At 34.1% G+C, this 11,987-nt stretch overlaps 1 protein-coding gene across 1 annotated transcript; it reads left to right on the top strand.

Annotated features, from left to right (window-relative positions):
- Positions 1–9,785: 9,785 nt before the first annotated feature.
- On the top strand, positions 9,786–10,391 carry LOC149187495 (F-box/kelch-repeat protein At2g44130-like). The gene has a single exon (XM_089409685.1). The coding sequence runs from the start codon at positions 9,786–9,788 to the stop codon at positions 10,389–10,391; it is 606 nt and encodes a 201-aa protein (XP_089265811.1).
- The last annotated feature ends 1,596 nt before the right edge of the window (positions 10,392–11,987 follow it).

The following is an 11,987-nucleotide window of genomic DNA, read 5'->3' as shown; positions in this document are numbered from 1 at the left end:
CAAAAGAATATTTAAACACAATTTTATATTCTTATTGTTCATGGTCCAAATCCAAGATGCAAGGGCATAACCAAACCTTGAAACCTTTCTTTGAGACTGTAAAGTGTACCAAAACAACAAGACAAATTGCAAGTGACATTCAATCTCCAACCAAAATGAGGCATGGTATACGTCTTGGTATTTATCTACTTCATGAATGAATACCTCATGAAATCCACACATACTTATCCCAAAATGTTGTGTGCAAAGGTAATGGCTCCTGTAGGCTTCTCTCTTGACCTTGAGCCATAAAAGTTACCACTCCTTTTATCAAAATTAACCATCTTTACCTTGCCCAAGGAGCATTTATAACAAACTCTCTTCTTCTTGTAAACCATGAAGGATATTTAGTAGAGAATCACCCAAACATTGGGAGAAGATTTTTCTTTGTTCTGAATAATAAATACTCTCTGAATTATAACTGTATGCTTTGTAGACTAATAAAAATATTACCACTTCCATTACTTTACAAAACAATTGTAAGAGTAAATCCTTTAAGAATCCCTGCTTCAAAATGAAATCCATTTCTATTGATTGCGTGGCAATTATACCAATTATGGAAGAGAAACTGTGTTAAGAGCAAAAGGGAGTGTAAAATTTCCTTTAACTTTTATACTTACTCTAGATAAAGCCAGATATGATGTAAAACATCTCAACCATTCCCATAATTGGAGATGCTGTCATATCAAATATCCTTAGAGATTTTCCTCTTACCATCTTGAAAAACTCCCTCATTACTATACATATCAATTTCATGACAAAATTTTTGTTTTAATTGCAACATCTTTATCATTTTAATGGTATAGGATCAAGCTACAATCTTGTAGAATATTGAGCTACAACATCTGGCTTCATCTGGGGACAAATTTTTGCTTGCAAAATGATGAGAATCGTAGATCAGTGACCTTAGTTGGGCATGGAGTCATCAATTCCAAAAAACCTTGAAATTTGAAAGATTAAAACATGACATTCTTGAAATATGAAACCTCTGCAAACCTACTTCCAACTGGGACAACCACCCTTTTTCATCAGCTAAAAATTAAACTGAAGAATAACAACTGAACATAAAATGCTCACTAGTTGAACTTATTTATGTACAGGCTCCTACCTATGTACATGACTGATCTCAATCAGGTAAAGTTAGTATTCCAATGGTACCATGTCAGCTTTTGAGAGCTAGATCTTACACAAGTGCCCTGAACTTCAAGAATAAAAATGAGCAGAACCAAAAGTAGTAAAGACTGGTTCACAGGAGCAAGTACATACCTAGAAAAAGAGATTGGTTGCCAAGCAAACAAAGTTGCCATATAATCTGCTAGAGGATCATGGAATGTATGAAAGAAGAAGTCATTTTCATCAACAATTTTATTTTCACTCAACTTTGTAGCAAATGGTTGATGTATTTTATAATTTTTTTCCATCAAATTTTCTTTAGAACTACTAGAGATATCTTCTTTTCCAAGGAAACCATCATAACTAATCGAGTCTTCAACTTTGGGATTTTGGGAAAAATATTGTTTCCTTTCTAAATAAGTATGAATAACTTCTTGAAAACCAACTTCCTTGATTTAAGAAATCCTACTATCCTATCTCCAACAAAAGATATCTTTATTGTCTTCCTCATGAATTGTATCATATTCCTGCTCGGAATCATACAAATCATAAACTGGAGTATGTTTGCCAACTTTTTAATTATATTCCTCTTCTTGTACAATTTCCCATGACTCATCTTTTGTATCATATGTATCATTGATAGAAGGACCATCAAATTTAACAAAATAGGATCTCTGAGGATTTGTTTGCAACTTAATTATTTCTCTTTCTTCTCGATTTCTAGGTAGAAATTATTGATGCATGTTTGAACTTTTCTCCATTTTAATGCTCTCTTGATTTGCTTGGAACATGGTCAACAAACTTTCTGCTTGTGAGATTATTGAAGAAGAGTTTGTTTTTTTTTTAAATTTTAGAATCATTTTGAGAAAAGGATAGTTCTTTTCTTTCAGCAACTTGTTCATAATTAATTTGGCTATAACTTCTCTGAATGCTTGTTATATTATCAACATGATCATCAGTTTCTTCAGCAGGATCGTCATGAGATTAAAAATACTTTTAAAAACCATAATATTCACAACAACCTTCGAAAATAAACTTGTGTGCATATGAAGTGTTGCAAAATGATATAAATGCTGCATGGAAAGCATTCAAAGAAGAAATACTTAAATGAGATAAAGATCTATACCAAACCCTTTCTTCCTAGTCCAAAGAAAACATAAAAAAATTCATCTTCACATCTTCATGAATGATACTCTGTTGCTCCATGCATTGATGAAATCTTCTAAGATGTTGAACCTGACTTTCATTTGCATCTCCACTGAATCTTGGAAGATAATTATTCCACTCATGAAATGTAGGCATATGATGAGGATAGCTAGTGATCCCAGTAAAATCTAGTGGGGCAAAATTATTGGCTAAGAATGCAGGAATAGCTATTAAATCCCATAAAAGAAAACTTCAAAGTGAAGACCACAGGTGAGAATGTACAACCAACTGCGGAAACTTGTCACCCTAAAGAATCAACTTCAAACTTAATAAAACCCAGGGAAAAATAACTTCGTGTTTCCATTCCCCGACAACGACGCCAAAAAATGTTGTACCTTAGAAGACAGTTCCTGGCTGTGGGGGAACCAGTGCTTGAGACATTTTGAGATTGGATAAAAAGATAATTTGAAATCAATGGAAGGAAGGATAGGCCATGAGGGCTTGCAAGAAAAAATTCCATGTTTGAAAACCTAGCCTTCTAAAGTAGAATGGCCAGAGACTATGAGAGTTGCAGGGTGGAGATGTAAAGCAGAAAATGAAGGAGTCAGAGCTTTGGCACATGCAATTAAGATTCTATGCTTCAACTCTATAGAAAGAATGATGGATGAAGAAGAAAAAGTATGAATGAGATTCTCAGATGTGAAGCACTTCGTTAAGGGATTCAGGATTAATTTTATGATTACAATGCAATTTTAATGAGGGTAACGAAGCAAATTCATTATAAACTAAACTAAAGCACCAACTGCATCTTACACTATCCAAGAGAGGAAAAACATATATGAATGCTGGAACACATGATAAAAACAATCACTGCAACACCAATGCTGGGATCAAACTGGAATATCATGTTCAGATTTCAGAATAAATTTTGTCTACATTGCCAATCATGGGTGAATGTGCCCTTCTGAATCCCTTCAAAATCTAATTTCTCAGCTTTTATCTCTTCCTAACTATTATGATAAGTTTCAAAACTGATTCTTGAGGTAGTTTTAGGAAATTTTGAATTAATTTAAATTACAAAAGGTAGTTTTAACATATTATATATATATATATATAACCCAAAACCTTTAAAAAACAAAAACCCCACCTCCTTTACAAGTAAGAGGAGAAAAATTAATTCATTTCGGGTCCCACTCTTGTACTTATGTACACGTTGGAAAAACTGCATATGGTTTTTGAAACCAATTACTTCCTACGGGACCACTCATAGTAGTTTATGAAGTTTAAGAGGGTGCTCCCGTAATTAATATCATCCGTTGATTAGTAAATGACTAGAATCAACTAAACTGCTTGTGAGGGCACTCCTTGGGATAAAAGTCGTGTAGTTTGTGCCTTTGGGTTTATGTTGGATCTGAATACAATATCTTTGGACCATTGATTGGAAATGAAAAGTCTTAGTCATTTAACTGCCTTTGAAGATCGTACTATTGAATAACATGAGATTCTCACAGGATCATTGTACCATTGAGAAGATTTGGTGATTCCCTACAGAAAGAAACACCATGTTTGTTATTTGAACAAAGTAATCATGTCGAGGATTTCTATTCCCTGACGAGGTGTTGGCTATAGAAGTGAGATGAATATAGTAGCTTGCCTAATGCGCGCAAACTATTTAATACACTTAACAATCTGAAAAGTAGTGGAGCTGTCCAAGCCAGTAAATATCTCATCCATGAAAAGAGTTTTCATTGGTAACACAATCATTTCCCAATTGCCATTTTTTTTTCTTTGCCCACCAGAAATTCCTTTTATCATGGCATTACCAATTATAGTGTCTGCACAAATATCTAGACCAAGGATCTTCAAAATATAATATGTTTGAAGACTCCCTTTCAACCCCTCAATTGCAATTGCCTTCATATACATGTCTATATCTGTTTTCATGCCAACTTCTTTTTCACTTTTTCTTATTTCCAACAGTAAGTCATGCTTTCTTCACAACTCCATGCAACTCGATTAGTTAGGATAGTGTGCAATATTTGATCAATTTTTAATCGGTCTTCTATCTCGGGAAATCTATTAGGTTCGTAAACAATGAGCATAAGTAACTTTCAGCATTCTCCAATGTATTAAATGCAAAAGCCTCAAGACCATAAGGATGAGAAAATCCACCAGTTGAAAGAGGAGGGTCTAGCATTTGCCATAGGTTGCATCAAATTTTTCAATTTTAAATTTTGTGTTGGAACTTCCTTAAATATCTTTAATATTTTAATTGTGCCAAAGTGAGCTACAACACCAGCCATAGATTAATTTGAGCACCATAACTTTGAAATTTTTTTAATAAGTTTCGAGCTACTTGTCATCAATTTATGCGATATTGTGAAGACATTGGAATATCCTACTACTTCTTTTGACATCAATGATACTACTGCTTCCTTTTACATCAATGACACTTGTTTTCATAAATGAAAACACTATGTCCAACAATCTCTCCCTTTGTCATTAATGGAAAAAGTAGAATACGTTGATGGTCATTGACGGCAATGGACTGAACTCCTCCTGTCATGTTGTTAGTAACTCACCTTGTCAAGCCAGTGGAAACTCCCCCTATCAGACCACTAGTTCCAAAATTTTCTTTCTTTTTCAATATTTTCTCTCTTTTCTTTTCAATGTCTACTTTCTCTCCCCATTTGACATCAATGGAAAAGGGACATGCTGATGGTGACATAACTCTTCATGCATCATCATGTGGACTTGCACTTCTTGTGAATGAAATATTCCCCTGGAATATGATCCTTGTTATGTGAAAAGACTCTCCCACTATCAACAAACTCTCTTCCTATGAATAATTCCTAGTATGTACACGTTCCTTTTTCCAAAGGCTAGAGGGAAACCCTATAATCCTTGGCTAGAATTAGTGAGCAATTCCTTCTAGTGAAGAAGAAACCACTCCCATCTTTTGTCTGAGATATTTGGAACTTTATCTAAGTAATGGCTTAATAAATATATCAACAATATGTTCTTTGGTTGGAATGTATTCTAGCCTAACTTGCCGATCCACAACTTGTTCTCGAAGAAAGGGATACTTGATGGGAATATGCTTCGTTTCAGAGTGCATGATAGGATTATTTGATATATTAATCACACTAGTATTGTCACACATGATAGAGACAATATAATCACAACTTTCTTGAAGATCTTTCATATTTTTCTTCATCAACAAAACTTGAATACAATGAGAAGCTGCTACAATATACTTTTCTCTAGTGGTAGATAAAGAGATTGAACATTGTTTCTTGTTGAGCCAGGAAACTAGACATTCACCTAGAAATAATGCTCCTCCACTAGTGCTCTTTTTGTCATCAACACTTCCAGCCCAATATGCATTTGTATATGATTTGAGAATAAGGTTTGTTATCCTTAAATATCATAAGCCATAATCCATAATACCTTGAAAATATGTAAATATTTTTTTAACTACATTTACATGAGACTCCTTTAGGCATGATTGAAATTTTCCCACCAGACCTACTACATGCATTATTTATGGTCTTGATGCTATTAAGTAAACCAAGTTGTTCATCATAGACCTATACATGGTTTGGTTTACCTCTGAAGACTCATCATTCTTTCTAAGTTTGCAACCTATAACCATGTGAGTGCTTATGGAAGGACAATTTTCCATACCAAACTTTTTTAGTATTTCCTTAAGGTACTTGGATTGAGATATGGAAATACCATTTTTTGATTGATTAACTTGTAAACTGAGAAAGAAGGAAAAATCCACTAGCATAGACATATCAAATTCCTTTTTCATACTAGTTGCAAAACTCCTTCTCATGGGATCATCATCACTACCAAATATAATGCCATCTACATAGACAATAATGATCAACATGTTACCTTTCTCAATTTTAATATAAATATTATTGTCAATGGTACCTCTTTTGAAACCCCGTTACTGAAGATATTTATCCAATATGGAATATCATGCCTTGGGTGCTTACTTCAATCCATACAATGCTTTCTTTATTCTGCATATGAAATATTTTTTAATGATATCTGGAATCCTCTTGGTTGCTCAACATAAACTTCTTCTTTGAGTTCGTCATACAAGAATGTTGATTTCACATCCATTTAATAAACCTTGAATCTCTTAAAACAAGAAAAGGAAAAATAACATCTTGATAACTTCCAATTGGGATACTAGAGCAAATGTTTCTTTTAAGTCCATGCCTTCAAATTGTACATATCCTTTGCTTATGATTCTTGCGTTGTTTCTTACAACTTGTCCATCCTCATTGAGTTTGTTCCTATAGATCCATTTGGTTCCAATCACATTTTTACCCTTCAGTCTTGGAACATATTCCCAAGTATCATTTTTCTCAATCCCATCTAGCTCATTCATAGCTTTAAACCAATTCTCATCTTGGTTGGCTTGAGAAAGGTTTTGAGGTTTCATAAGTGATAAAAAGGCTAGGTTCTCTTGATTTTATGCATTGGCGAGCTTTCTTCTGGTTTGAACTCCTGAACCTTTGTCTCCTAGTATTTGATTTTTGAGATGACTCTTTTGTACATATCTTGATGGAGTCTTTATGTGCAATGGTTCATCTTCTTCTCTTTTATCTTATTTGAACTCTTCATCCCCTTGTTCATTTGATTCTTGGAATATATTGGGTTGAGGTTAAACTTGGGCTAGTGATTCACTTTGGGGCAATGCTTCATCTACTTTTACATCAACGCATTCAATGATTTTTCAAGTTCTTTTATTATAACATTTATATCCTTTTCTTCGTAGGCATATCCTAAGAAGTTCCTTCATCATATCTAGATTCGACTTTCCCTAGTTTTTCTTCATTCACTTTGATATAACATATGCTTCCAAATTTTTTGAAGTGTTTGACTGTGGCCGATCTTCCTTTCCATAAATCGTAAGGAGTTTTAGTGTTATTTTTCCTAATTTGATCTCTATTCAATATATATATATATATATATATATATATATATATATATATATATATATATATATATATATATATATATATATATATGTCGTGTTTATTTCCTCTCCCCAAATTTGGTTAAAGAGTATAGATATTTCCATGTCTTGAACTGTTATGTTTTTTCTCTCAACCACACCATTTTGCTATATAGTTCTTGCAATAGTAAAGTGTCTTATGATTCCATGATGTTCACAAAAGTCATTCAATTCGTGGGAGGTGAATTCCCCCCCTCTATCGGTTCTTAGACACTTTATTTTAAAATAAATTTCATTTTCAACTAGAGCCTTAAAGGATTTAAACTTTTCAAAGGGTTCTGGTTTTCCCTTAAGAAAGGAGACCCAAGTCATTCCAGTGAAATCATCTATAAACAACATAAAATACCTTTCACCTTTTAGAGTTTGAGTTCTGGCTAGTCCGTAAATATCTACGTGAATGATTTCCAATGACCTAGATGTTGAATATTCTTTTGTTTTGAAGGAGACTTATTTTGTTTTCCAAACTGAAATGCTTTGTAGATGGAATTGTGAGGCTTTGATATCCCGAGTTTATCTCTAGTGGCTTGTGCTCTTGTATCATTTATCAAATTATCAAAACTAATATGTCCAACCTTTTGTGCCATAACCAACTTTCATCAATCCTTCCAATGCAACACTTCCGTATTTCAGATCCATCAAGAGTGTATACATTTCCTTTGATCCTACTGGCTCTTGATATCAATTTTCCTATATCTAAATTTTTGATTTCACATCTGTTGAAATTGAATGTAAGATTATACCCTTGATCACAAATTCGAATAACATTGAAGAGATTGTGTTTTAAGCCTTCTACATATAAAACATTTTGGGCCTTAGTTCTTCCACTGTCAATGTTGGCAATTCCTTTTCCAATGATTTTTGTATATGCATTATTTCCAAGAATTACCTTACCTCCATCTATCTCCTCGAGTTTGATGAACTTACTCTGATCTTCTGTCATGTGTCTTGAGCATCTGCTATCAACATACCATTTGTTTTCCTGTTTTTGAGTATACAACATGAGGCCACACTTTTCTTATTTTTCTTCTTTCTTCCATACAATCGATTTAGGGCGACACTCTTCCTTCCCTTGGGTGTAATGTCTAACTTGAATAATTTTGTAGTCCCAAGCCTTATGTGCAAAGTTATGGCACATGTAGCATTTGACAAGAATCTGAAGTGGAGGAAAAAAGTTTCTTCTACTATACATACTTCTAGAGTTATAGCTAATCTTCAAAAAATCTTTCCTTCCATAATTCTTTCTTGCATAGACACTGCAATTAACTGATTTATGACCAAACTCATAACATAAATGAAAATATCTATAAAAGAGTGTTTGGGACCTAGATGATTGTTTCCTATTGCTGAATTTGTCTTGGCTACCTTCCTTATTATGATAAGACTGATCTAAAACTAACTCTCTCACCGATTTCTTTGACACTTTTGATTCTTTTCTTAGGTGCAAAATTTATTCTTCTTTCTCTTTTAACTACTTTGATAGAATTTCATTCATCCTTTTGAAATATTCTAATTCAATTTTCAGAAGAATGACATAATTTGCATCTAGTTCCATTTTTGTTTCTTGATCTTTCATGGCCATGGCCCCTTGGATCCACCTTCCAGTGATTTACCATTCCTGAATGAACCTGCTTTGATTCCAATTGTTATCCTAAATATTACACTTAGAGATGGGGTAAATCAATGTATTTTCTACCACCACATTGGATATTTCTTTTGTTGTTGAATGCTTTCCAAGTTTGTGCAAGACCTTGTGAAGGACATTTGTACATTGGAAAAAGAGTTTTCAAATACTTGAAGATAACTCAAGATTTTGGACTCAAGTATTCTAAGGTGGATGACTTCAGTTTGATTGGATATTTTAATTCATATTTTGATGGGATAAAGAAAATGAGTTTAGATTTTAGGCTATTTCACGAGTCTTGGAGCAAGAGGTTACAATAGATTCCATAATAGATGTAGTTTCCTCAATAGAATACGTGGCAACTACATAAGCGACAAAGAAACAAGTGAATTCTACTCCTCTTTCGATTAAAAATACTTCCACAATCAAGTTCACAAGTTGGCAAAGAATACCATATTCCATGATCAAACCAACCACACCAACCCAAAGTATTAAATCCAAAAATATTCATTTGCGACATTTTTCTAAAAATAAACCAATTGAAGACATCTTCACTAAGGTTCTTGAGAGAAAAAAAATAGAACATTCTACTCACAAACATTTTTTGTGTTATTATAAATAATTGATACATAATAGATTTAGGTAGATGAAATGAGGCGTTATGATGAGGAAGACCAAAAATCCTCCAAATTTCTGATAAAAGGTGAAACGAATAGACACCCACTTTCTATATATTCAGCTTTTTAAAAATAATACATGGGTGCAGTTATTCCCTCAGCCTCACCGAAATGTCATTCACTCAAGTAGGCTGAGGAGGGGATTTCCAGCATGGAGGATTTTCTCAATCTTCCTACTGGTGTCCAAGAACAGGGGTTATTACGAGTTCCTCACAGATTACACGATGAGTTCAAGGGTGTGTGCACAAGCTGGCGAGTTCCTTACAGATCACACGATGAGTTGAAGGGTGTGTGCACAACAAGCTGGAAGGAAATGATGTGTAGTCCCCAGTTCTATGAGGACAGAATGACCTATGGCACGACCAAACATTTGATATGTCTGATTCAGATATCTACCTCTGATGCTGGAATAACCATATATGACCCTCGGGAGGGCACTTGGGAAAGGGTACCCCCTATTCCTTGCGAAACACGATTTCTAGACTTTTGTGAGCTCGTTTCTGTGAAAAGGAAGCTCGTCCTGTTTGGACAATGTACTGACCAAATGGACGTGAGGCCGAGGCCCTTCAAGGCTGTCTTCATTTATGATTTGCTGTCCAAAGAATGGCGCCGCGGAGCCGACATGCCCACTAGTCGTATCAGGTTCGCTTGTTCGGTTTCTTCTTCGACTGGACTTATCTACGTTGCTGGTGGCCTAGATGAGCATCGCAACACTCTGGCCACTGCGGAAGCTTACGATGTGGAAGAAGACAGGTAGCAAATATTGCCTCCCATGACCCAAAACCGCGAAAGTCCTGTGGGTGTTTACCTAGAGCGGAAATTCATGGTAATAAGTGGAAACAATCACAATTTCTTGCCTAGGGTTTTAAGAAGCGCAGAGGGTTTTGATGAGGAGACGGGCATTTGGAACATGCTGGAAGACATGTGGGGATCAGAGGCGCCTATCAACCAAAGGCGGGGTTTTGCATGTGGGAATTACTTGTACTTGATCGGTCAAGAAGAAGTGAGAAAGTATGATGCTCATCAAAACGTTTGGACGGCCGCGGCTTTACTACTTCCGCAAGATATTCTCTATATGACGTGTGTTGCATTGTGGCGCGACCGGATTTTTGTGAGTGGTAGTGATGGAGAAGGTCATGGTTCGGTTTCTTATTGGTTTCGACCGTCGACTGGTGAGTGGACTGCAATTGATGTCACGGAAGGTTTTGGTGATTGTCTGAATGTAGGTGCTGTGACCGTGGAAATCTGAATATTCTCTGCTCTTCAAAATGATTTATTTTCAGTATCATGAGGAATTTTTTGGTTATTCTGCTGGTTCGCTATGAGAACATTATGTTTGGTATTTCCTAATGCTATCCTCACGTTAAGTTTAAGTTATTCCTTTTGCTTTAAATATTATTTTTGAAAAGGCACTCTAGTATGCAAGAAAAGTCATAGTTTATTGTTACGTAATGTGTTATTAAAATTAATAATTAAAAATGTCTATTTGATAAATTAAAAAGTAGTTTAGAAAAATTATATTCGGAGAAATTTATTCAAAATTAAAATAAATAGAAATTGATTTCTCTAATTTTATTTTAGATTTTTTCTAACGCCCTAAAATATGCATTGAAATTTTAAAGTATGGTCTAAAATGGACACAAGTGGATTCTAATAGGATAACCACTTTACAAAATTTAGATTAATTAATTAATTTTTGTTCTATCATTTCAATTCAATTCAGTGGAAGTTAATATTAATATTGATTTTTCAAATTCATATAGGTACCCATTTTCAAATTCATATAGGTACTCACTTTCAAATTATAGAAGTGGATTCTAATTGGATAACCATTTTACAAAATTTAGATTAAGTAATTAATTTTTATTCTAACTATCATTTTGACTATGTGTAAGTTAATATTAATATTGATTTTTCAAATTCATATCTGATTTTCAAATTTGAAAGGTTGGTCTTAATTTCATTTGCAAGGGCATACATTCATCTAACCCTTAGAAAATGAAAAGTTATAAAACTATTTTGTACTTCTATTGACAAGTGTATATTAAATAAACCCTTCATAAAGAATGTCAAAATGAAATTTTGTCCTAAAAAGTTCACAAATTCGTCATCCCAAATAGTTTTATCTCAAAGCCACAAATTCATCATCCCACCAAATAATTCACTCAATAATAGATAAGTTACATTTATTCAAGCTATTCATTAGAAGCCAAAGAAGACGCACATTACATGTTACTTGGAACAAGGAAATGCCAACAACAAAGCAAGTGGATATTTTCCAATGTGTGAAAGAAATCAAAACATTCATGATAGTGGCATTTGCAGCCCAATCTAAACCTAAAAAAGAAAATTT

This window comes from Pinus tabuliformis, chromosome 3_1, assembly GCF_031772625.1.
Source record: "Pinus tabuliformis cultivar Carrire ecotype Pingquan chromosome 3_1, CPIR1, whole genome shotgun sequence".
NCBI classification, from domain to species: domain Eukaryota; kingdom Viridiplantae; phylum Streptophyta; class Pinopsida; order Pinales; family Pinaceae; genus Pinus; species Pinus tabuliformis.
Note: the sequence above shows the minus strand (reverse complement) of the source record. Positions and strands in the feature narration are given on the sequence as shown.